The sequence below is a fragment of the Lissotriton vulgaris genome, chromosome 10 (genome assembly GCF_964263255.1).
Source record: "Lissotriton vulgaris chromosome 10, aLisVul1.2, whole genome shotgun sequence".
In the NCBI taxonomy this organism is placed as follows: Eukaryota; Metazoa; Chordata; class Amphibia; order Caudata; family Salamandridae; genus Lissotriton; species Lissotriton vulgaris.
In genome coordinates, this window is record NC_141698.1 from 1,062,506,133 (window position 1) to 1,062,533,788 (window position 27,656).

The 27,656-nt window shown below is 47.3% G+C and overlaps 1 protein-coding gene across 1 annotated transcript in view; it reads right to left on the bottom strand.

The window, feature by feature from the left end:
- The window catches only part of ZCWPW2 (zinc finger CW-type and PWWP domain containing 2), a 778,017-nt gene that overhangs the window by 447,920 nt on the left and 302,441 nt on the right, over positions 1–27,656 (bottom strand). The window contains exon 4 of the mRNA XM_086939915.1: positions 7,269–7,312. Coding sequence (XP_086796041.1) covers positions 7,269–7,312 — 44 coding nt within the window. The remainder of the gene's footprint in view (positions 1–7,268; positions 7,313–27,656) is intronic.

Sequence of the window (27,656 nt, forward strand, 5' to 3'; positions counted from 1 at the left end):
GATAGAGGTGCCAACTTCATGTCTGGATATTTGACAGCTATGTGGAAGGAATGTGGTGTCAACTACAAGTTCACCACTCCTTATCACCCACAATGCAATGGGCTTGTTGAGAGATTTAACAAGACCCTAAAGGGCATGATTAAAGGATTACCTGAAAAGCTCAGGCGAAGATGGGACATCCTTCTGCCCTGCCTTTTGTTCGCTTACAGAGAGGTCCCTCAAAAGGGGGTTGGCTTCAGCCCCTTTGAATTGTTGTTTGGGCACCCTGTAAGAGGACCCCTGTGTCTAGTGAAGGAAGGATGGGAGTTACCTCTCAAAAAGCCTAAACAGGACATAGTGGACTATGTACTTGGTCTCCGCTCCAGGATGGCAGAGTACATGGAAAAGGCATCTAAAAACCTTGAGGCTAGCCAAGAATTACAAAAAGCTTGGCATGACCAAAAGGCTGTCCTTGTTGAATTTCAGCCTGGACAGAAGGTATGGGTGTTGGAGCCAGTGGCCCCAGCAGCACTCCAAGACAAGTGGTCTGGACCCCATACAATTCTGGAAAAGAAGGGAGAGGTTACCTACTTGGTGGACCTAGGAACTCCCAGGAGCCCCCACAGGGTGCTCCATGTGAACAGATTGAAGGCATATGTCAGCAGGGCAGACATGGGCTTGCTCATGGCTACAGATGAGGGACAGGAGGAAGAGAGTGACCCTCTCCCAGACCTGCTCACTCAGAACCCTGAGGATGGCTCAGTTGATGGTGTGGCCTTAGGTGGCAGCCTCACTGAACATCAGCAACATGACTGCAGACAAGTTCTACAGGCATACAGGCATATGTTCTCATTGACACCCAGTCAGACTAACTGGTGTACACATGTGGTGGACACTGGTGACAGTCTTCCTGTAAAGAGCAAGATTTACAGGCAACCTGACCACGTCAGGGACTGTATAAAGACTGAGGTGCAAAAGATGCTGGAATTAGGTGTCATTGAGCCTTCAGAGAGCCCCTGGGCTAGCCCAGTGGTTCTGGTCCCCAAACCTCACACCAAAGATGGCAAGAGAGAGATGAGGTTCTGTGTGGATTACAGAGGACTCAATGCTGTCACCAGGACAGATGCACACCCTATTCCAAGGGCAGATGAGCTCATTGACAAGTTGGCTTCTGCCAAATATTTGAGCACATTTGACTTGACAGCTGGCTACTGGCAAATCAGGTTAGCTGAGGAGTCTAAAGCCAAGACAGCATTTTCTACCCCTAGTGGGCATTATCAGTTTGTGGTGATGCCCTTTGGTTTGAAAAATGCACCTGCCACCTTCCAAAGGTTGGTGAATCAAGTCCTCACAGGGTTGGATAACTTTTGTGCAGCTTATCTGGACGATATTGCTGTCTTTAGCTCCACCTGGGAGGATCACCTGGTCCACCTGAAGGAAGTGCTTGAGGCTCTGCAGAAGGCAGGCCTCACTATCAAGGCAACCAAGTGCCAGATAGGGCAGAGCAAGGTTGTATACCTGGGCCACCTTGTAGGTGGAGGCCAAGTTCAACCACTGGAGAGTAAGATCCAGACCATCAAGGACTGGTCCCCTCCAACTACCCAGACTCAGGTCAGAGCTTTCTTGGGCCTGACTGGGTACTACAGGAAGTTTGTTAAGAACTATGGGTCCATTATGACTCCTCTTAATGATCTGACATCCAAGAAGATGCCCAAAAAGGTTCAGTGGACAGAAATCTGTCAAAAGGCATTTGATGACCTGAAGAAGGCCATGTGCTCTGCACCTATCCTGAAGAGTCCTGACTACTCAAGAGAGTTCATTGTCCAAACAGATGCTTCTGAGTTGGGAGTGGGAGCAGTGCTTTCACAGCTTAATGTAGATGGCCAGGACCAGCCCATTGCTTTCATTAGCAGAAGGCTGACCCCCAGAGAGAAACGTTGGTCAGCTATAGAGAGGGAGGCCTTTGCTGTGGTGTGGGCCCTGAAGAAGTTGAGGCCATACTTATTTGGTACTCACTTCAAGATTCAGACCGACCATAAGCCCCTCCTATGGCTTAATCAGATGAAGGGTGAAAACCCCAAACTACTCAGGTGGTCCATTTCCCTACAGGGGATGGACTTTACAGTGGAGCACCGCCCAGGGACTGACCATGGCAACGCAGATGGTCTCTCCAGGTACTTCCACTTAGAACATGAAGACACAACTGGTCAAGGTTAGTCTAATGTCCCTGCGTTTGGGGGGGGGTTATGGTTATGTAGGAGAGTAGGGTCTGCTATCCTATGGTCACCCCAAATTTTTGCTTTTTGCTTCACTGGTTTCTGACTTAATGTGGCTGTGGGCCTGCTAATCAGACCCACAGCCTGCTGTTCTCTCTCTAAATTACTGCCAATGCACTTTAGGTGCATTACGAATTGGAACTGGTTCACCTTATGAGCCCCTGTATTAGTGCACCCTAGGTGCCCAGGGCATAGGTGTATCCAAGGCCTACCAGGGGCTGCAGCATGTATTGTGCCACCCCTGGCCTGGCCTCCATATTTGACACAACTGGCTGATCACTCAGCTGGGGTAAGTCGGTGTAACCACCTCTTACTTAGGTACAGTATGTCTGTGCCTAACCCTAAACTGGACACATATGTTCCTATCAGCCACTCCTATGGAAGGCCTCATCAATCCTGGAGGCAGAGTGCTTGGAAATATGTGAGATGGTGCTCTGGCATGAGCTGAGCCTGTCTGCAGCTGTCGGGAACCACTCCCTAAGCTGTTCCGGGATATTGCCATACCATATACTCTTAAGTGCATTGTAATCCTCGCGGTTAAATGCTATCTTTGGTTTGGCTTTATCAAAACATGTCGAGTAAGGTGTCATACGAATTGGAATACTATCCCCTCGCCAATTCTGGTGACGGGGATAGCATTCCACCCTTCTAGAGGGACACGACATGTGTGTAACCTCAACCCCGGTTAAAGTTAAACAGAGCCTCAGCATCACAAAATGGACGCTGCCACCACAGACACAAGTCTGGCCTCCTGCTGCTGACCGAAACTCGGCAGATGGTGGCCTGGACAAAGGGTTTCCTGCCTTGGGAGGTGCGAGCACCACCCCAGACAGGATTTTGTGTATTGGGTAGGACAGGGCTGAATAGAATCAGACATGCCCGGGGCACACAAGGTGTCCCCGTGCATAGGCCAGCCCAAACCGGTTCTGGGGCTTTCCAGCCCCAGTCCTGGCGAGGAGCTGGACAAAGGAAAGGGGGTGTACCCGCCCCCCTTCCTGGTTCCTCCCAGAGGAGGGACCTAGTAGGTGATCCACCCCTCAGATTGGGAATAAGAGCGGGAGCAGTGCCATTGCACAGCAGATCATCCTGAATCAACTTAAAACTAAGAAGACGACTGGACTTCGACATTCTGCTGCACAGAAGACTGAAGAAGAATCTCCCTTGTGGCCTAGGAGTGGCCACCCTGTGAACACAGGTACCAACCAGCGACCCGACGTCTGCTTTGCCGCCGCCTCCCGCCGGAGACCGAGCCCAGAGCCCGACAAGAACCAGACTCCCAGACCTCTCAGAGCCCGATCCACAGTCCCTGCAAAGAAGGGACCCGTGGAGGCACCGAGTGACGTGGGACCGGACCTCTTGGAAGACACTCGAAAAGCTGACTGCGCAGCTTCTGAGGCATCCTCGACGTTGTGCTTTGGGGATTGAGAACCCCCACCACCGAGCAGCCCTTGCACCGAAGATCAGCCCTCCAGCATCTCCACGATCTGCGTGGGGCCCTTTTGCATTGTGCCACTCGACGCGCCATCCCGGCCACTAGCCACGTGGTCAGCGGCCATCTTGGCGACGAACCCGAAGATTTACACAGCAGGTCTGGTTGCTCCAGACCTACCCAAGCTCCTGTAAAAAGGAGCACCCGCTCTGACCTTGCTGGTCCGAGTGTTAAGCATCTTTCACCTTCTGCCTGGCTTGCCTTTGCCAAGGCCTGTTTGCTCCGATCGAGGTGCCGACACCGCCAACAGCGAGAAGCCTGCGTGGGACAGCTCGTGACCGACTCCTGGACGTCCTCGACCCCGGGTATCCACGTGGCTGCAGAAAGAAGCTACCCGACAACGCCTGTTTGCACCCGACATCGCCTGGTTCCAATCTGGTTCCACGGTAGTCACTGGCTAGTGACTTTGAACATTGTCCCCTCTGCTTTCAGGTCTTCACATCTTCAGATCCACCCTTGGATCCACCGGAACTCTTCTCATCGAGCCGCCTGCAGCATCTTCAGCTCCAAGCACCATCGACCAGCGTGACGAAACCCGACACTACTTCGACCCTGTGCACCCGCTTCCTGTGGGTGAGGTAACTCAGCTCCGCCGGTGCTCCTGCACTGGTACACATCCCAAGGGCCTGTGTTTTAAGTTTCAGCTCCGTAGGTCACTCGGAAGGTTCCTAACTTTCTAACTTTGTGCTTTTTACGCACCATAGACTTTGTATTGAAAAGTGCGTGCACTTTGAACACTGCACCCGAGTCCCGTGGGCCTTTCCCGACTTAGTTATTTCCAGTCTCGAATAGCTCCAGCGATTCCCAAGGCCCTAGGCCTCTTCACTTTCCTATTGGTATCTCTTATACCACTTTCTTAGTATATGGTTTAGGTGGCCCCTAGGGCTCATCCATATTGTGCAACTTTTGTGTATTTTAAACTGTCTTGTGATTTAACGCTTGTGCTTCTGTGCTCATAAAGAGTCCAGGGGATTTTATAGTTAATAAATCAATATATATTTTCAATATATATCTGTGTGGTGTCCCTTTCATTTGGTATTCAAGGGGGTTGTGTATGGTATAACAGCTGGCTTCACATGCCTTTCAGAGTTTAGCCTAAGACTGCTTTGTCCACGTTACCACTAGGATAACTGGTCTACAAGGTTGAATTACAACCATCATCATAAGGGTTGCTTGGCATGGTACAAAGTGATCACTAGAACTAGTGAGCATTATATACCAGGCCAACTTCTCACAGTACTCTCCCGGTAAACGGGGCCTCTGCGCATGCACACTCATATGTGAGCGCGTAGCTGGTAATAAGGATCTGACACCGGTTAGCGACCTTGCCATAGGCCTAAAAGCTACGATTTGCAAAATTCATACGTAGGATGTTAAATTCGGTTAGGAAACACGCTGTATTAGACATTTGTTAAGGTTAGCCCTTTGATACCTGTCTACATCGCTTATATTCTAATGTCAGAATTTTGTATATTAATGATTATGTAAATATTGTTTATTTCAATTTTAATTTGTTTTCATGTTTTAATAAATACGGCCGGGGGGTCGTGATTCCAAAGTAGTCATAGTGAGACTATTGCTTTTGGTGTTGTGGTGGCGGTGCACAAACAGGGAGGGGGTGGTCGGGGTCCCTGACCATAAGGAAAGGGGGGGCGCTCGCCCCCCCGCACGTATGGCGGGTGCCAGCCTTCCCTCCCCCCAGCATCCTTGGCGGGGGGCGTGCCCCTTTGTGCCACATCTTGATGATGCGCCGGGCGCGCCCCACCACTGACTGGTGCCGGCTCCAATTGACCCGGAGGCAAACTAATTGCTCCCGGGTCAAGGGGGCGGAGCTAGGGGGGGCGGACCAGTGGGAACTGGTCAGCCCTCCCAGGGTTTAAAAGCCCGGAGAGCACGGGAGTTGCCCTCTTGTTCCTGCGCGCCCCCAGGTTTCGTCCGTGCCCCCCAAGGGGCTGTATAATCTTTCCCACCCACCAGCCCCTACAGCAGAATATTTGGTTTTACCAATTCAGTCACTCTTAATTGGAATATGGTTTGTGTGAAGTTTTTCCTTAGGCCTTTTTTCCTGTTACAGGCATAGTATTACTGTTTTGTGTATTACAGTTTGATGTATTTGTTTTTCCTTAGGCCTTTCTCCCACGTACAGGCAATCAGATTATTGGAATGCTTTGCAGTTTTGTGTATGGGGTTTTGTTTTTTTCCTTAGGGCTTTTTTCCTGTTTACAGGTACCAGAATTGTCGTATTTATTGTCGTATTTATTGTAGTCGACGGTCAGGCGGTAATGTCATGATCGGTGAGCAGTCAATTGAAGGTCCTTAGGGGGCGTCACCATTCTTGAATGGGGTCACCCAGGGGGAGGGGCCAATGGTCTGTCCTAGAACTCCAGGGGCGCGATATCAGCTTGGTTGGATGGGTGCGGGGGAGGGGGGTGTCACGCTTTCTTCTTTGGCCTGGTTAGTTACCCCGCACCTACACGATGACGTCAGTAAACGGCGCAGAGTGAAAGGGGCCCCTTTTTGATCAATGGAGTTCGTGGAGCGTATGGGGGTAACCAGTGGGGGTGGGGGGGAGTACTCTCCCGGTAAACGGGGCCTCTGCGCATGCGCACTCATACGTGAGCGCGTAGCTGGTAATACACCGGTTAGCGACCTTGCCGTAGGCCCAAAAGCTAGGATATGCAAAATTCATACGTAGGATGTTAGATTCGGTTAGGAAACACGCTGTATTAGACATTTGTTAAGGTTAGCCCTTTGATACCTGTCTACATTGCTTGTAATCTAATGTCAGAATTTTGTATATTAATGATTATGTAAATATTGTTTATTTCAATTTTTATTCATAGCGAGACTATTGCTTTGGGGTTGTGGTGCACAAACAGGGAGGGGGTGGTCGGGGTCCCTGACCATAATTAAACTGTTCCGGGATACTTCCTTTTCATTGAAGCGCCTCGACCCAGCTCAGTTGATGTTGTGCGCTACATGATAGTATTTCTGAATGAATGAGTGAGGAAGCATTTCATGTTACGCACATCCCTGGTCACCCACTGCCCATCCTTGCCGCCCGTGGAAGCTTCCATGCTGTGAAGTTAATTAGCCACACAATAGTCCTGGAGACATCTTCCTCCTGAGACAATTTAAAGGCCTCCTTGTATCCGGTTACACACCATCCTGCCCACCTAGTTTCACTCAGTTGATGCAGGAGCAACTTCCTCTTACTTTGACCCCCCCACCCCCATTCCGAACCTACTATCGTTGTAGCTTTTTTAATATTAATTTCTCGCTAGTATGTGTGCTACTTCCTGTGCAATTAAAAAAAATCAACTATAAACAAATAAATAATTTATTTCGAATTACGTAAATAATTTCAGTTTTATTTAGATTTTCCATAACAGGTTCTCTGAAACAAAGTCAAGGATGTAAATCGTGCTTAAACGTTTGACATAATAACTAATTTGCTACTTTTATGTTTTTAAAACAAATTTGCTAATCATGTTTCATGTGTATCGATAAATTATGGTACATACCTGGTTCTTCTTTATTTTAAAAGTACAAGTGTGCTTTTTCAAAGCTGTGAACAAAAACATTTACACAAAGAACATTATTCCTAATTGATTACTTATAGATTAATTACAGAACATACACTTTTTGTTTCATACATTACTTTTATCATAGTTCGTACCCCTGGTCTTCCATATTTAAATAGCTAATATGTGCTTCAGGAACTTAATTTATCAAAACTGGGCTCTGCCTCTTATATTGTACTATCATTATGTATTAAGCTGAGGGGAAGACAATTAACTTGTGATTTTAGTTCTCCGTTGTGGTTATTTTATCTGCATTCATAAATAGTAAAATATATACGATCATGTGCTGAACAATTCATATCCTGGAAGACAGGGTGTCTAATATCACTAGTATTCGTATGCACTTAGCTGAGAATTATATACATAGACCCACACCAAAGCGTGATCAAAGTTCAAGGAGGAGGAAAGAGATGCTATGAAAACGCAGAAAAACTCCATTATGGAGAGCTAAAATTACAGGTGACTTTTTCTTCTCTATATTTTAATTTCTATGATAGACATTAATGTGGGGGAGCCGGTCAGATTTTCAGGGCCTGGGTCGCCGCACTGCGCACGCAAGTAAAGATCACACACACACTCATGCTGTGCTCGTGTGGACCGGAAGTGCCGTGCCACCTCCGTCCGTTTATTTAAAGCCTTCTGGCCACGCCTGGCCAGAAGGTGATACATTTGTGCGTAGTGCTTCCGGGGCTCAACCTTAGACCCTCGGAGCACTAGAGCGCTACATCCCTTCCCAACTTGGATTTTGAAAATAATTGAAAATAAACAATGCAACATGCAAAGTCCGCCAGTCTGTGGTTAGGCCGGGGATTGGGCCTGAGATTGTAGTGCCACTTGCCTTGCAGGGGTGTCGAATCTTGAGAGGGTCTCGGTGACACTGGGGTTGTTGCTTCTGCCGTAGTTGTAGGCAGGCATGTGCTTGTTTCTGCCATGTCTCCTTCTTCTTCTCTTGTTGCTGATTCATCATGGTTGTGAGGTTGTTCACGCGGTGGGGGTATTTGCTTGAACCATGATATGTTTCGAGTTACTTCCTCCCCATTTCGGCTGGCTGTGATTGCAGTCCCTTTGGTTTCTTTGATGATCCAGGGTTCTGGCTCAAATGGTGTTTTGAATTTTCCTCCTGGCCTCCTTGTTCGGATTTGCACCGTCTCTCCCGGGTTCAGGGTCCTTGTCTTGGCTCGCCTCTTGCAACTTGCCTTCTCGTTTGTCTTTCTCCTTCGTTCCTGGGTGTTTGCTGGTGAGTACGGCGCTGGGACCCAGTTGTCTGCCATGGGTAGCAAATCCTTCCTTGGCCTAGCTAACATCAGGGCCCATGGTGACTAATGAGTGGTGCTATGCGGTGTGCTCCGTTATTCTCTTAAGAACGCTTGCAGCGCTTCCTCCGGGTCACTCCCTTCCGCTGAGGATATTCGCAGAATTTTGTTTACTGTCCTCATAAACCTTTCTACTTCGCCATTAGCTTGGGGCCACTGAGGAGTGATTCGGTGATGTTTTATTCCCAGATTTTGCAGAAAGTCTTTGAAATCACTCCCTTGGAACGGGGGCCCATTGTCTGTCTTGATGATGAGCAGGATGCCGAACATTGCGAATGATTTGCTGAGGATTGGGCGAAAGTTTGTGAAACTAGTTGACGCTGCTGTTTCTACAATGGGGTATTTTGAGTAGCTGTCAATTAGTAATAAGTAATAAATAATTTACCGTCGGAATTTCTATGCGGTAAAGTTCAATAAAATAACTCACTCGGAAATGAGAGGCAGAGTCCGTGGTATCTGAGTTATAAGGGTTTTATTCCATAAAATGGAATGGTTCGAACCATGGTATCATGTTCCTTTCACCGCTAAGGTTCAGGAAGGGATAGACAATACTTTATTAACAGAGTACAATATATATAGTCAATGCATATAGTGGTGATGGATACAGAAGGCGTAACAGCTGAGAGAAACGAGATAAGAACACATGTGCGTAACAGAAGGCGTGCACGAGGGCGTACACAGAGGTGTGTGCTAGAAACGTCACATGAAAGTGTCACAAGTGGGTGGATACATAGTGGAATCTTGCAATGTCAGCAGAGATCTGTAGCAAAGATGCGCGCGCAGCGGCATGACGTGTGACTGACGTGAGGCTGGAGGGTGCAGGGGACTTGACATTTAGCACTAGAGGAAGAGACAGAAGTCTGGCATGTCAGATCGACTCGTTCCTAAATCATATCTGATATCTTGTGTTTGGGGAACTATATTATCTAGAAGGAAAGGTCTCTTGGGCAGAGGCTACTCTATACTGACTATTAATGCGTGCATATGTGACTACGTGTCTGCGTGTAATGCGAGGGGCCATGGGCCTACCATGGTAACGGGAGCAATGAATTACTTGCATGGAGACAGAAAGGCCGGGCCCTTTGCTCTGCAGCCGGGGAATTGTTTATCTATTCTGCTAGACTGGAATGTGTTTTCGAGGAGCTGAGCTCGGCTATACTGATAACTTGAAGGCAAAATACTGTCTTTGGCAGGCAAGCAGGCCGAGCCGGGCACCACTCGCCACGCAGCTTTCAGGAGGCAGAGAGCAGAAAGGGCTCGATGGCAGAAATCAGGGCCTAGCTCTGCAGGGCTAGGAAAACGTGAAAGTGCACCATGAAAAGACGGTGGCAAGGCATACTTAGGAACTGAATTATCAATCCATTCATGGTGGATCTGAAAGACGACATGTTAACGTCGGACGCAAATGTATTCGCGTCTTTATAGCTGGTCGAGGAGGGAAGTTACATGCACTTTAAGCACGTACATGGAGACGGTGGGGTACACGTTAGGGGACATTTCTTGACCATAAAAATTCAAATTACCTCATTCCCTCCTTGTCCCCTACGGACCCTTCATGATATATCGATCTTCATTAATCCATCTATCTGTTCATATAACATCATCTGCTCATCCTTTCTCAGGCGGGATGTAGAGCGTGAACTTGAACGGGGAATGCAGGCTGTGGCACACAAGCCACATATCGCGGGCCCACATTGAATGCAGAGACAACAACTGAATACTATGTCCAATATAATCCCTAGGAAAGAAAGTAGCTTCCATCCCCAGGCTGTTATCGTACTCCAGAACCAACCGGACCAAGTCCAGGTGCCTGGATTCTGATGAATCTGATTAGCGATCTTATGAAGACGGGATATGGCTCTATATACTGACGGTGCATTTTCTGGAATGAAAACACAGCAACTCGATCCGATGACTCTACAAGCCCCGCCCCTATCGGCCAGGATGACGTCAAGGACGAGACGATTCTGAAGAACAACAAGTCTTATAGCAGACTGTTCCTCCGTTAAGTTACCTAGGGCGGAAGTAGTTTCATTCACTACTGCTTCAAGGGTTCTGGTCAATTTTCATATCAATTTACTATTCGAGACAGGTCCTAAAAAGAAAAAGAATCCTCTATTGAAATCTGTACATTGTTCCCATGCTGTTTCAGTCTGATCGACAATTGGGAGTTCTCTCTTGTGTCTAGTATGTATAAGCTGAGGATTTCTATGGTAATCAGGAGGAGCTAGAAAAACAGGGGGCAGTAGGAATGCAATGTAACAAGTACCATCCTAATCTAGAGGTAAACGTATGTATGCGGTATGACCACAAATGAAATAGGAATGACGGGAAGCTTTGAATGTGGACTTGCCCTAATCACTGAATTCGATCACAGTAGTACATTCACTATGACCTAAGTGTATTGAACCATTCTTTCTGACACATAATTCGCCTTTAACGGGTAACACTGACATAGAGGGCAAGTCTGGTTCGGTTTCAGACTGGACATTCAGAATCATGAGGTTAAGTGTATAATTACCTAATCCATATACTTCGTTTTCTAGATCGGTCCCCGTCCTTTGTGGGAGACCCTCCTTGTCTGGGAAACATGCTTGATGCATGACTGTGTTCAGATTTCCCCATACCCAATTGCCTTGGTAAACTATGGAATCAGTGTCTACAGAATTAATTAAGCTGAACCAGGCACCACAGGAACCATTATGCGTAAACGGATACGGGAAGAGGGGCAGAGCTCCTTTGTATTTCTGATAGGGAGGGAGTCGGCCACATATCCAACAATTTGTAGCATTGCTGGTCTGATGGGAATGGTGTAACATACTGATGAATGTATTGTTGCGCAGCGCAAGTCTATAAGACAATTCGTGTGGAGGCAGTTCACTGAACGTGTGCTCTGCAGTGTTTGTAAGAGTAGAGTGTGCAATAGGAGAAAACATATGCAATAATACACTTATGCCAATAACCATAAGACTCAGAAAAAACATAATCAATAACGTGATGATGAAATAGTTCCGGAGAGATTTACAATGTTTCTGTTTCTTGATCTGTTTCTGTCTATCTCTCTCTCTATTGGGGTCTAACTTGTACATGTCAGTAACCTGTTTAACCGCTTCACCTAGTGGAGGACTTAAACAATTAAACTGTCTGACTTACTAGACCTCAATTTTGTTTTGTACTCCTGAGACGGAGTTTTCTCTAACAAGGGGAGTTTAGAGTCACTGGAATCTGGGCAGTCCTTAGAGGGGGAGGAAGAGTCTGGCAACGTCCGTGAAACTTTTTTATATGGCTTGTGTGGAGCCAGCCCTTCCTCCCTTCCAACTTTACTGCGGTCCTTGTAGTTAGTAGCACCAACTTTGGCTGCTTCCATCTGGGCTCCAGCGGGCTCTTCCTGTCGAAATTTCGGACGATGACAGTGTCCCCTGGACGGACGTCGTGTTGTTTTACTTGGGTGTTGTCCGGAAAGGCTGCGGCAACCTGTGAACGACAAGATTGTAGTGCAGACATCAAGGAGGCAAGGTAATCTGTCAACATGTTACTATCAACATCGGTTATTTTCCTCGGCAAAGGCGTCCCCCACATATTTGGTGGCCTACCAAAGACCACCTCATACGGGGATAGCCCTGTTCTAGAGTGTGCGACCATTCTCATATAAAACAATGCAACTGGCAAGGCGACTATCCAGTCTACCCCTTTCTTGGCACAAATCTTAGCAAGACGTGTTTTCAGTGTCTGATTGTGTCTCTCTACGAGACCTGCTGCCTCGGGATGTCGGACGCAGTGGAACTTCCACTGATATCCTAGCAGGAGTGATACCTGTTTCATTAGCTCGGACGAGAATGGCTGACCGTTATCTGAGTACACGACACGAGGCAAACCGTACCGTGGAAAGAATTCACGAACCAACTGTTTGGCAGTGGTCGGAGCAGTGTAATCTGGGACTGGATATGCTTCTGTCCAACGGGAAAGTGCACATACAACTACGAGGACATATTTGAATCCTCGACATCGTTCCATCTGGATATAATCCATCTGGAGGACTTCAAAAGGGTGATCGGGAGGATGAAATCCACCTTGCTCTACAGGAATGCTTTTGCCTGGGTTGAACTGACAACAGATCATGCAAGTACGCACTTTCTGTTTTGCTGCTGTTCGTAAATGTTTATTGTACCAGAGATTCTGTAAACTGTCTAACATGGCTTTTTCTCCTAAGTGTGCTGGACTGTGTGCGGTGTTAATCATAACTTGAACCATAGAGAAACCATGTGGCTTTTCCCTTCGTCATCCATCCCTGGTCTGTCTGGATCCCTCCTAGTTCAGTCCATTTCTTTATTTCGTTTGGAGTAGCATGTGTCTGTATGTCTATTACATCTAGTGCGGGATCCTTAACTGTCATGCAATGTGTCGGTGTCGGAACTATTGTCTTTGTCATATCAGCTGCATGTGTGTGAGTCAGAGCTGTGTGTTTCGCGGTTCGATCGGCCAGGTCGTTACCCTGGGAAATAATATCTGTGACTTTAGTATGTGCTTTGCACTTCATGATAGCTATGGCTGATGGCAAATGTATTGCTTCTAACAATGCTTGAATGAGGGGACCATGCTGGATCTTGGCTCCGTGAGAGGTCAAGAAACCTCTTTCTTGCCAGAGTACACCGAAGTCGTGTACGACTCCAAATGCATAACGTGAATCTGTGTATATGTTAACGTTCCTGTTCTTGGCTACTATACAGGCTCGAGTCAGAGCAATGAGCTCTGCAGCTTGAGCAGACAGTGTATCAATACGGTGTGTTTCTTTGACTTCAGTTTCAGTGGTCACTGCATATGCGGCCACTAATTCTCCTGTGCTTGTTCTCATACATGAACCATCCACGTAAAGTGTCAGGTCTGGGTTAGTCAGTGCAACATCTGTCAAGTCTCGTCGGGGCTTTGTTACTGCATTAATGATCTCTATACAGTCATGTGGCGCTGGATCTGTTGTGTTCGAGGGTAACAATGTGGCAGGATTGAGTATATTGCAGCATCTGATTTCTATGTGGGGCTGGAACAATGTCAATTCATAACCTGTCAGTCGTGCTATAGTCAAGTGTTGAGTCTGTGTTCTGTTTAAAAGAACTTCCACAGAGTGTGGAACTTGTACTGTCAATTGGTGTCCTACCACTATGGAATCACTTTGTCGGATTGCTAAGGCTGTCGCTGCAACTGATTTTAAGCACGCAGGCAAAGCCTGGGCTACTGGGTCTAATGTACTCGAAAAATAAGCACACGGCTTATGTGAACCTGCTTGGTCTTGTGTGAGGACAGATAATGCTGTGCCATCACGTTCTGTAACGAAAAGTGTAAAAGGTTTGCTGTAACATGGTGTTGCTAAAACTGGTGCTTGACATAATGCTTTCTTTAATTCATCAAAAGCCTGTGTGTGTTCCTGAGTCCAAGGGAGGACAGTCGAAGTCGCTGCCTCCTGTGTTGTCAACTGTATAAGTGGCTTGGCTAGAAATGCGTACTGGGGAATCCATTGTCTGCAGTAAGAGGTGAGGCCAATGAAGGCCCGCACTTCCTTTTGTGTCTTGGGTTGCGGTAAGTGTGCAATTAACTGAATGCGGTCAGGTGTTAGCTGTCTCCCCCTTTTGGACAGCAAGTGCCCAAGGTACACCACTTGCTGAACACAGAATTGTAGCTTTGAAGGGGACACCTTGTGTCCCTTGTCAGCCAGAAAATACAAAACTGTCAGTGATGCTTGCTCACATTCTGGTTCACTCCGAGCGGTGATCAACAGATCATCGACGTACTGGAGTAGGGCAGTGTTAACTGGCATGTGAATACTGTCAAGTTGTCTTCTCAAAGCTTGGCTGTAGATGCTGGGGCTTTCTGTGAATCCTTGAGGTACGCGTGCAAATTTGAAGCTACGGCCATTTAAACAGAATCCGAAAAGATATTGGCTTTCCGGATCAATGGGGACACTAAAGAAGGCGTTCTTGAGATCAATTACAGTAAAGAACGTCGCCTCTGAATCAATAGCAGTCAATAATGATGAGATGTCTGGGACCACAGGATACTGTGGTACGATGCATTTATTTAATTCTCGTAAATCAATCACCAACCGATAAACTGGAGGTGCATTCGGGTCAGTACGTTTAAGAATCGGGATGATAGGGGAATTACAGACATTTGAGTCGGTTTCTACAACCACTCCTTGTGCAATGAGCTCTTCAATGATTTCCAGTAAAGCCACTACAGCATCGGGTGGTAACTTGTATTGTCGGATTCGGGGTAATACAACTCCTGGCTTGAGTGTAACTCGGTATGGCGTAATGTGCATATAACCTACATCAGTTGGGCCTTGCGCCCACAAATGTTCTGGTACATTTTTCAATCTGACATCAAAATCTCGTAATACATAGTGACCCTTAAAGTCACGCAAAAACAGTCTAACTCCTTCCGGAGAACAACATATCACTGCTCCTAGAGCTTTTAGTGTCTTGATACCCAGCAAGTTTTCTGGACATGATTTTGTGAGCAATAAGTCTGTAGTACGTGACAATGGACCAACTGCTAGGGGAACAGGTTTCGATACTTCATTAACAATAGGCTGTCCTGAAAATCCAAGGGAAACATTCTGTGAGCCTGAGAGGGGTGCCCCTGGAACCTCGTCGTGACTTATTGTTGTTCGACTTGCCCCTGTGTCAATCAAAAACTTTCTATCTTTTCCTAATACTTGACTATGTACATAAGGACCCTCTTGATCTACAGGAACTTCAATGAGAGGCAAGCCAACCTCCCTCTCTAGGCTATTTCATGAGTATCGCTGATAATCGGGGTAATCAGACTGTGCATACTGGTACATCTGCTGTGAAACTTGCTGTGTCGCGGCAATGGGCTGTGGATGTGGTACCGCTACTGTCTGTACTGTCTGTTGTGGAGCAGGCATAGGCTGTACGTTCTGTGGAATATGTTGCTGGACCTGATGTTGGACCTGATCCTGTCTAGGCTGACGTGGTCTCTCTTTAGTTTTACCTGTTGCTATATTGTATTTCAGAACTGTACATTCATTCACATAGTGACCTGGCTGTTTACAATAGTTGCATGTCCCTTTAACGGGAGCCGCCGTATTATTAGACTGTGTCATACCCCTTTTCTGACCGTCAGCGGGAACTGACTGAGCAACTAACATTTTCATTTTTGTATCTTTCATACGTCTCTGTTCGTGATCTTGTTCTTCCCTAATTCTATTCTGGGGTATGCACCTGTTACAACGCATTTTTTACAACGCACTACCACTACAACGCAGGCATTACAACGCATACCATTACAACGCATAGCGCTGGGGGGCGCTCTAGGATAAAAGGTAAGTTTAATTTACTATCCAACACCTTCCCTAGGGTCCACGGGGACTGGAGTTAGAATAGTAAATTATACTTACCACTATCCAGCACCCCAAAGCGCTATGCGTTGTAGTGGTATGCGTTGTGAATACCGCGTTGTAATGGTATGCGGAGTAAAAGTATGCGTTGTAACGTCATACATCCCTATTCTGGTGGTACTGTGACATTTGTAACATTTGGGAAGGCGTATTTGCTTGCCATGTGCTTTCGACTTTCAAAACACGGTTCTTAACTTGAGGCAGGGAATTCTCGACTAATTTTGATACAAAGAGGTGTGGGTATGACTCGCTACTTGTTTTCAGGCCACTGTTAATAATAAAACATTTCTCGAATCTAGAATAAAAATCACTAGTGTCTTCATCGTGTTTCTGCTTACAGGCTGAGATTGCGTCCCAGTCTTCCTTTTTAGTCGCTAACAGTCTAGGCAAAACCTGTACTAATAAACCTGGTAATGCTTTAGCTTTATCCCCAAGGCCTAACCCTGGGGTACGACCATTTTCTTCGACTTCTAATGCAGCCCAATCAATCTTTTTGTCTCCCACCTCCCATTCTTTCTCCTTTAGTTTCTCGTAAATTCCTGCAGGCAACAGTACTTTTAACATTTTCATAATATCCGAATACGTGTAATCGCCCATGAGTAACATATCTTTAATTTCTCGGTGAAAACCTGCAGGGTCTTTATCATGACTGGGCACTATTTTCTTCATTTCCAATAAGTCCATTTTAGTTATGGGTGTGTATACGAATACACGTTCTAGTGTGTTATCGTCTTTTCTGACCGGATGTACTTCCCGTAAGGGATTCTGTCTGTCGAAGTAAAACATTTTTCTTTCTGGGGGTGGTGGAGCTGAAATAAACTGTGGTTTCAGGAAGGCGCTATATTTGTGTCGATGTTCTAGAATTTCTTTAATTAAATCAGTACCTAGGCCTCTCCATCTATTCGGGAGCAGTTCTATTAATATATCCGGCAAGGGACCTGGATCAGAATGTTGGCTTTTGAACAACGTAATGAGATGCTGAATCATGTATATACCAGCTAATTTCTGTTCATCAGGGGAGAGGTTCAAAAATGTCTGTGCTACTGCATCATTATTATATGTACTAGAATTGTCAGCCCATTGTACTGCGGACCGGGCTAGTTCTTGTTCATCCATGGAATTGATTACATGGTACCCCATTCGATCTGGAAGTATTTTATCGGTAGCCTGAAACATATGTTCAGGAGAACTCGGATTTGATATAGCAGAGAGAAAAAGTCTTTTGCTTTCTGGACGTATTGTTTTCTTAAGGGATCTTCCCTTACCTACATATGCTATCATGTCTCTAGTTGCTAATTGCGACGTTTCTGCTGTGGTCTCTGGTTGTTCTTCCTCCTCTGAGGTTTTCCCGTCATCTGACTCTAGTTGCTCTTCAGATACTCGGCGGGCATGTATTTCTATTATTTCTTTACGGATCTTTCTAACCATAGTATGTACACTGTTCTCCTTATCATGTTTACCATCCGCAATATTCTGGCTCCATCTATTCAGTCTATTCATCTCACTTTGTGGAAAACCTGCCTGATCTTGTTCTCTTATTAAACAATTAACCAAAAATCGCATTATTAAACCTTTGTTCTCAACTTTCTGACGTGACATGGCTTCAGCAACACACTCCGGTCCTTCTCCTGTTCTAATAAAATAATATAATTTGTCTAGATGTTCTGGCATTGCTGGTAGCAACATCAAATAATCTGTAACGCGTCTCAAACGTAGGGACGCTAACAACATGGGTCCGGTCGTACCAGGCACTGTGTCATATCTGCAGTCTGTAAGTTCTCTTCTAAGTTGTTCGGCCGGTGCACCTTTAGGTGTCCGAGCCTTTGCTAACTCTCTCATTGTCACTCGGTGTAACGGTGGGGGTGTTTGATAACCTTCTGTAGCACCTCCTGAAGCGGAGGCTTGAGCATAACCTGGCTGTAGGGTCGGTACCTGCTGTAGCTGGGTTGGATCCTGGACCACGCCAGTCCCAAAAGGATTAGATGGATGCAGTTGTTGAATACCAGGGGGAACAACGGGAGCGGGTGCGGGTAGCGAACCTGGAGGGATCTGCTGTTGCGGACCTGGGGGCTGATGATCAGGGGGCGGGTTACCGTCAGCAGGTGGTACACGGGCAGGTACATTGGCATATGCGGGAGCTACATCATCCAAGTAGGACGAAATAAAAATGTCTGCTGCGGTCTTGTGACGTAATTTAGTCGGAACCAATGGAGCGGGCAGATCTTTTGGTATTTCCGGAGTGGCCTTAGGTAAACCCTCGGCCAAAAGAGGATACATACCATTCACAAGAGTGTTTCGTTGTCGGTCTACTTGTTCTGCTTTAACTCGTATTCCTTCTTCAACTAGTTCGTTTTCTCGAGCTTTATCTGAATCTTCTCTACGTTTTTCTGCTTTTCTGAATTCTTTCTCTGTACGTCTATGCGATTCTTTACGCCACAATTCTATGGCGTCTTTCTGAGATTGTCTGGCTTTCTTTTTCCATAGCGCTTCTTCTACTCTCATGATGCAATCTGCATCCCATGTCCCTGTAACGGGCCATCTATATTTCTCGTCTAGGTTCTTAGTATAATCGACCCATAAATCTAGATATAATATGGCATCTAAGCCGTGTTTGTGATACATAAAATTTCCAGGAGTGTCCCTAGGTGGGACAGGAATCGCTTCCTCTAGTATCCCTTTCTTAGTTCCTAACTGTCTTAACTTTGAGAACAATGGCATCTTGATACTTTGGCACTTGACACTTACTCGAACTTGAACACAATTTTTACACAGAAACACAGTAATGTAGATCAAACATTCACTCATACCACGACATTAATCACATAGAAACATTTTGAACACATATTGACTATACATGAATTCTATAACGAAAACAAAATCGAACCGTTGAAGACACAAATTACTTCATATACTGCTAAACAGTACAGATACACTGCTAAAACAGTGCAGACCGGGTCTGTGTACCTGTGGAAAGTGAGCCCATAATTCTATCGATGCCCAGGCTGCTGGCGCAAACCGCCTCTTAGTTCCCATTCTGAATAGTTACCAAAATAAAGAGACGGGCGCTGGGAGCAGGAATCAAGAACAGAGTTTATTTCTCATGAGGAGAGCCAGTCATTTCGGACACGAAACACAGTGTCTTTCGGGAGGTGCTCTAGCAAGTGAGCTTGAGACTCTTGCTTTTATACCTTGCAAAACATTTGATGGTACAATCAGGACAGTATGACGAAAAAGGAAGACATCCCTATAATCCTCGTGATGATCCTACTCCACATACGTTCACAATGGGGACCCTTGACCTGCTGATAAGAGGGGAGGGCAATCACGCAGCTGAGTGTTTCGTAGGATGTGTACGCCTGATCATGGCCCAGGGGGTGGGGTGGCTAGGCATACAATAAGGGCAGTAAATGGTATCTCCTGGCTTAGGCGATGGCCTCGGACATGTGTGGTCAGCCGGACTCGGGGGAAGGGGTCATCAAAGGAGTGGTATTCATGCCTGCCTGGACAATCGAGCGTGGAGGGAGGGCTTGTTAATAGAGGGGCATTCATGGAAGGGAAGGAGGTGCTGGACAGGCGCGGCCGTGACTCTCAAGGACAGGGCCTTGCGGAAGAAGAGGGTTTATGACTTGCTCATATGAGGAGAAGGAGGGGGGTCAGGGTGCGTGCAGGGCCAGAGTCGCGCAGAGAGAGAGAGAGAGAGAGAGAGAGATCTTATGACCTGTACATGAGAGAACAGGGGCAGTCAGATACAACTGGGGGGGGGAAAGGGGCTATGTCAGCTGAGGCGAAGGATGCTTCTTCGAGAGGGAAATGGGGAAGGCCTGGGTCAAGCAGGAGGGTTACCTTTCACATCAGGATCGCGCAAAGGGAAAGGGTTTCATGGTCTATACATGAGAGAGGGGGTGCAAGATACGCGCAGGAGGGAAGCTGGGGATTCCAATGGGTAAAAAGGCCATGGTGCCTAGAATGGCTGTACATATGCATAGGGGTACGGGTTCTTGCTGGCAGGGTGATACAGTCAATAATTTACAGTATCCATGGTGCCCACAGGGAGAGGAGTGGGAGAAGAAGGGAAATGAATGCTGTCTATGTACATCAATCTCGTCAGATTTCACAGTCGCCCCTTTTTACATAGCAGCAATCATTTTTGCAGCTGATGGCATTACAGGTAGACAAGCATCGTTGACGAATTAGCACTTTGTCGATACTAACATGAGGCGTACAATCATAGACAATTAAGGTGATGGGAAGAATGCAGTACATAGGAAATTACTTTTTCGTTGTGTTCCTGGCAATTAAACGCACTACATAGCATTAATCTTTCTGACTTAAAAATGTGACCAATGAACAGTTTTGACCAGGTAGTTGAGAGCGGAATTCAGTTCAATACACAAGATCTCTTCGTCACAGTGTCTTTTATCAGCGAGCCATCACTGGTAGGCTCTAATCCGGGTACTTTCGTTGGCGCTGTTGAGCACCGGCGGTGGAGCTATAGGTCCAGCTCGGTTCTATCCTTACGCGTTGCAGGGTGTGGTCAGTCCTCTGCTGTTAGACCACAGTCCTGTTCCCTAAACAGTCCGTTTGGCGGCGCCTTATGCTCGGCACCTATAGTTCTGTGGCAACACCCTCTTCCCATATAATTGCAGCTCTTTCCTTTGGCAAAAAGTCACGTGGGAAGGTGGGTGGATGTTGTTCAGATAGTCGATAGGAGAAAGAGTGAGCGGAGTTGGGTCAGAGTTCCTGGGACACACACAAAGGGACCAAGGGAGCAAAGGATAACAAGCAGGCAGGCCCATCAATCGGGCCTAAAGAAGGCAGACGGAGACTCCAGGCACACATGGGTTAGCAGTCGGAGGGCTTCGAGGCGGCCCGTCATTTTTCATTTTCCACGTTGAAATTGCGGTCTCGTCCCGTGCCTTGTTGCTCTGCAGCTCCACCTCTGGTCGATGTCATACGTGTCCCAAGGTCTGTAGTCAGGCTGAACGTCACATCTGACCCATCTCCTCCGGTGATTGTGAATCTTTGAATAGGTACAAGACAACGTTTTAGAGAAATGGCAGAAGAAGACATCTACGCATATGAATTCCTCCCTCAATTTTCCGCATCTGAGATTTTATGCTCATCGGTCACAGTCAGAGGTCTATTACCAAGCAGTGCATGTGTCAGCATTCCTACTGAGTTTATGGTAGGTTTATTAATTGTCCTATTTATAACTCACGTGAGAATAAATGACATTTCCGTCAACTGTGCGTTACATCATATTCAACATTACAGAGCATTTCCCTTCAGGAACAATCATATTTTCAGACAGGGCGGGGGTGCTATCGTCGAGAGTCGGGCAAAACAAGATTTCCTCAAGGGTCAACAGCTACCCATGGTCATTATGTTTATACCCGGGACAGCAGGAGTGGTTCTGTCAAAAATGGGGCGGGGGATGCTTCGGGCGCTTGCGCTTGGGTGCAAAGGGGGTGGGGCAATCTGGGTATTGGGTGTCAATCTAGACGTTGGCGTTCGTCTCTGAAGAACAGACATTGGATGCCATTGACATACAGTTCCCCTATAAATGGCCAGATTTTGGGGGACTTTAGTCGTCTTACCTGTCCTTTCCTTCTCAGCCAATTCAAGTTCATTCATTTTGCAGAAAGGAGAGGCAGTAACATGGCGAGATACAGTCATTTTAGTTTCGGTCAATTTCGCTGAACGCCTTCGCGTTCAAATATGTATCAAATCAGACTGGTGCCGGTGGGGCACAATTTTACCAAAAAGAGGGAGGAAAAATAGGGAGACTCTCATAGAGAGTGAGAGTCGTCCGCAATCTAAACGAGCCATTCGGTACACGTATGACATGTAAGGAGAGAGAGAGAGAGAGAGAGAGATAAAAAGGAGTGGAGAGAGAGAGAGAGAGAGAGAGAGAGAGACGTGTACAAAAATAGGTCATTTAGTGCGCTCACAACACAGAACGGTAAAGGTCAGGTGACCTGTAGATACAGACAGAGGGGAGACATAAATTCGTACGTTACATACACACAAACTCAGACAGGGAAGACGGCACATATATTACACATATACAAGACATTCACGACAAGACAGGAAACAATTGTTAGTCTACAAGATCTGTTTATATATATATCCTACGTATCTTTAATATCCTATTTATCTACGTGCTTAGCTCTTTCTGCCCTTCCCCCCTTTCCCTTCTCGCTTGTCATGCCCGCGAGCGTTCCCAATTACCAATACTCACACCTCGGTTGGTCGATCAGAAATTAACCTGGTTGCGCTAGTTACCCATGGTTGGATCTTGAACCATTTTTCTGTTCCTTCCTGTGGTGGGAAGTTCTCCAGGCTGAGGCAACGGCAAATACCGATCGGGAAAGCAGTCGGACAGCTTGGCTATATCTGTGAGAGTGTGAGAAAGGGGGCAGTGCATTTTGAACATCAGCAACATTTCTAACTCCCTAGGCGGGTGGTGCCGTGGCAACCCTTACCCGTATATTTTTCTTTGTCCTCTCCCTACCTAGTCAAAACGTCCAGTTACATTATTTAACGCGTCGTTTCTAGTCAATTTTTTTTTTTTTTTTTTTTTTTCGTCATTCAGTACCTGTCCAGTTTCTATGTCAGTCCATCCTCCCAGTTGCTATGTTCTAAGGAGGAACAGTCATGTTTAAGTCTACGTCTTTTTAAAAAACTTTTATTTGTCATAAGGACCATGCTCATATGCCCTTCTTCCCCTTCTCATCGGCGGTTCGGTCGTCGTCCATCCATACATCAGCCAGTGTTCCGACGTGACCTGCAGAAGGGAGGAGAAAGAAGGGGTGGGGGGGGCAACATTCAAACCTCATCAGCATGCAGTAATCCGGAAATGTTTTTACCTACCACATACTCGACCTATCTCCACGTAGTGCATTACCCTACCATCACGGCGTTTAAGCCCAGATGGACCAGACAGGTCAGACAGATAATCATTGACGATCTGCGTATCTACGTGAGTTACTTGGTCGTAACCCTTTCGATCGGGTACAAGGGTGGCGGTCAGGTGGCATTTCTGTGATGTCGTTTTTAGGTCTTCTAAAGCACTTTTCCGGCTGCCTGTGACACATAGTGTGGCTGCTGAATATCGGGTCCTTTTTAACCTTTAACCTTCATCATACTTTCTCGTTGCTCACAGTAGTAATACATTCAAAACTCATTAATGCAACCGCTACAACTATGCTTTCGTTTTCAAAATACTTTTAATAAAAAGTGTTGACGTATAAATACAGGCCTACAACCCAGTGGACTAGCCACGGAGCAGATTGGAACTGTACATAAGGAGAACAAGGCTGGTGGCAGTTCGTTGCATAAAGTGTGGCAGTGCAATAAAATCGTATTAAACTCCCCTACAGAGCAAGCACGATGCATGTCAGTAATTCATCTTTAATAAATTCATAAATACATTATCCAATGTTCATTCATTACCTTAAATTACACCAATTCATTTTCCAACTCATAATCGGTACCCACCCTAAGTCAATTCATTGTCCAAGCACATACTCAATATCCTTCATATCTACTTTCATTATCCAAACGTTATATATATCTCGGGGTAAAAGGCTTGCGCAATCAGGGTGCAACAAAGCTCATTAAAAACGTCTCATTTTGTGTCGGCGCCATTTTGGGTGGGGTCAGGCAAGTTCCAGCACAGTCAGGGTGTCTCTAGTCTCGCATGGTTGGTCCAGAACTTTCCATTGACAGTTCAGAAAGTCTCGTGCAATGTGGTTAACAGTCTAACAATATGGACCACGAGTCAAAGGATGGGAAGGGCGGCAACAATTTTCCTACCGGGTCATTCTGGTGTTCCTCCGGAACTGAACAAGCCTGTGCCGTGGCGGCATTTTAGCCATTTCCGATCCGAGTCTGGTGCCGGCAGGAGTAGCACCGATGTCGTGGTTCCCAGCGAAGGGGGCGGGGGCACCCATGCAGGGGGTCGGGGGCCCCCCGGCTCTTATAGAATCTTCAAGGTCGAGGAGAGGCGATATGGAGCGAGTGCCCGTCCTGGGCAGAAGACCGCTTTTTGATGTTGACCCTCTTTAAGCAAAGAGTGTTGGGGTGTCGCTGGAAGCCTCCACCTGGAGGGAGGTGGGGGAGGGTCGTTCGCGCCGCCTCCCCCTTCCAGCGACCCCACGCCGTTCCTCGGCTCCGTCGTCTCGATATCGGCCGTGCCAGCCATTGATGATGGGGGGGGGGGGTGGTCGGCGGCTGAGGCAAGACAGCCCCCCCCTTCCCTTTTTGACATGTGGCGGGACTACCTCCAACTCTCCAGGGAGCTTGAAGTGTGGCGGGACTGCCTGTACCTATGCAGGCGATGGCATGCGGCGAATTTGGCATGTGGCGGGACTACTTGATTTGCCGCCGTCCTCGCCTTGGCTTCGGCCTTTGACAAAAGCCGGATCGGGTGAGAGAGAGAGGTGGTCGGTGGCCGAGGCAAGACAGCCCCCTCTCTCCCCGCGGCCTGCAGGGCGGCAGAAGAGAAAAGATGGAGAGGTCCTTGTCATCCTTTGGACCGCCTGCCCAACATCATCTCCTCCTGACCGTGGCCAGGCGAGTCCCTCGTGCCTCGAGGCCTCGCCTTCCGGATGGGCGTAACCGCGGACCTGTTGCACTTCGGGAGCTTCCGGAATGGGGGTAGGTACCTATTGAGTTGTTTCTATTTCATGTGACCGTTATTTGGGCGGGGCGGGCAATGAGGCAGACATGTTTGGGAGCAGGAACAGGCAGTGAAGCCTAGCTACCTCGTGGCTATGTTCTGCTATCAAATCTTTTCGCCGTCTTACATTTCTTATTACGAACTATTTCTAATGTTTCTTATTTTTGGTGAAGTCAAAAGCTCATCAGGGGGTTACTGACTTAGCCTGATTTCTTTTTATTTTTCTTTCTCTTCCTTAGCGTGTTTCGAGCTAAAGCTTTCTGTTAGTAGGGAACGGTGATCACTTCAAATTTTTATGTGTCCTTTTCACTAGGGGGGTACATCTGGACGGACCAGACGAGTCCCCTCCAATAAATGGTCCGGGGTGGAACGAGATTATCGATCAAAAGGGGAACATATATTCCTTCATTAGGGTATCATCCTGGACAGACCGAGCGATGTACTTCCACTTACTAGGGTAGCCTCCTGGACGGACCAGTCGGTCTATTTTCTACTAAATGGCCCATGAGTAGAGAGCATATGTCCTCCATAAGGGTAGTCTCCTGGGCGGACCATGCGAGCTACCCCACAATAACCAACCAGTGGGGAGTGGGTAGGACTGACGAATTCACAAAGGGGCATAACCTACCCTTTTCTACTTGCAAAGACAGAATATTTCTATTTCACGTTGTTTGCAAATAGAAAATACCTCAAACGAAACAATTCCTGGGACAACAATGTCCAGGCAACCAACCAACCAATGGGGAGAAAAACAGGCATGGCGGATTACAACGGGGACAAACGTCTGCATTACCTGCCCTTCGCTATCCATAAAGGGAACAGAATATTCCTATTCGTCTCTGTTTGTGGACAGGGAAGATCTCAAAGAACAACAATCGATTATTAATCGACTTCAAACAATTCAGTGGGGAGAAAAGTAGGCATGACGAATTACAACGGGGGACAAAAAGTCTGCATTACCTACCCTTCTCTATCTGCAAAGAGGGACGACGTTCCTATTCGCCGCTGTTTGCAAACAGAGAATGTCTCGTTCTCAAAAGAGAACCAATATGTCAAGTAGCCTTCAAAGCTAAATGAACCAATACCAACAATATCAGTATACAAATACCGACTTTCAATACAAACAATCAATCAATCAGGTGGATAGAGCCACCCTACCAATCAGGCGTAAAAACACCCTACTTAATCTTACCCGGACCGGACCATACGGACAGTTCTTCGACTCCCTCCTCCAGCGCCCGATCGTTCTCTTACTCCATGTAGCATTCCTGTGGGATTCCAGTCAGGACAATAGGTCACTCAAGAGAGGTCCGTTCAGAATTGGTGAAGTTCTGTCAATCGGCAGCCGGGCTAGGGCCCTCTCAAGGCAGGTATACTCCGATCATTTTAGACGTTCACTTCTTCGTCTGGATCTCTCTTACCGAACCCTATGTCACTGATGGACCCCGCGTTGGGACGCCAATTGTGGAAAGTGAGCCCATAATTCTATCGATGCCCAGGCTGCTGGCGCAAACCGCCTCTTAGTTCCCATTCTGAATAGTTACCGAAATAAAGAGACGGGCGCTGGGAGCAGGAATCAAGAACAGAGTTTATTTCTCATGAGGAGAGCCAGTCATTTCGGACACGAAACACAGTGTCTTTCGGGAGGTGCTCTAGCAAGTGAGCTTGAGACTCTTGCTTTTATACCTTGCAAAACATTTGATGGTACAATCAGGACAGTATGACGAAAAAGGAAGACATCCCTATAATCCTCGTGATGATCCTACTCCACATACGTTCACAATGGGGACCCTTGACCTGCTGATAAGAGGGGAGGGCAATCACGCAGCTGAGTGTTTCGTAGGATGTGTACGCCTGATCATGGCCCAGGGGGTGGGGTGGCTAGGCATACAATAAGGGCAGTAAATGGTATCTCCTGGCTTAGGCGATGGCCTCGGACATGTGTGGTCAGCCGGACTCGGGGGAAGGGGTCATCAAAGGAGTGGTATTCATGCCTGCGTGGACAATCGAGCGTGGAGGGAGGGCTTGTTAATAGAGGGGCATTCATGGAAGGGACGGAGGTGCTGGTCAGGCGCGGCCGTGACTCTCAAGGACAGGGCCTTGCGGAAGAAGAGGGTTTATGACTTGCTCATATGAGGAGAAGGAGGGGGGTCAGGGTGCGTGCAGGGCCAGAGTCGCGCAGAGAGAGAGAGAGAGAGAGAGATCTTATGACCTGTACATGAGAGAACAGGGGCAGTCAGATACAACTGGGGGGGGGAAAGGGGCTATGTCAGCTGAGGCGAAGGATGCTTCTTCGAGAGGGAAATGGGGAAGGCCTGGGTCAAGCAGGAGGGTTACCTTTCACATCAGGATCGCGCAAAGGGAAAGGGTTTCATGGTCTATACATGAGAGAGGGGGTGCAAGATACGCGCAGGAGGGAAGCTGGGGATTCCAATGGGTAAAAAGGCCATGGTGCCTAGAATGGCTGTACATATGCATAGGGGTACGGGTTCTTGCTGGCAGGGTGATACGGTCAATAATTTACAGTATCCATGGTGCCCACAGGGAGAGGAGTGGGAGAAGAAGGGAAATGAATGCTGTCTATGTACATCAATCTCGTCAGATTTCACATACCCAAACCCGTCTTGACCGGATACATAGTAATGCACCCGTCTAGATGCGTCCCCAGCAACGGTACTCACCGGGAAGCACGGAACGGAAGGCCTCGGAAACTCGTCTGGACTGGACCGGACTGGACTCGACTCGACTCGTGACGTCACAGGTACGTCGGAACTGGTGGGCCTCTAGACACCTCGGACCTTGCTCTCTCGGCTGGGCTCTGGTCGGGATCCTCCGCACTCCTCACCGCCTCGTCTGGATGCTGATCGCAGTCTCCGTCACCTCCGTAGGCCTGAGGGAGATACAGGAAATCCTGCGGG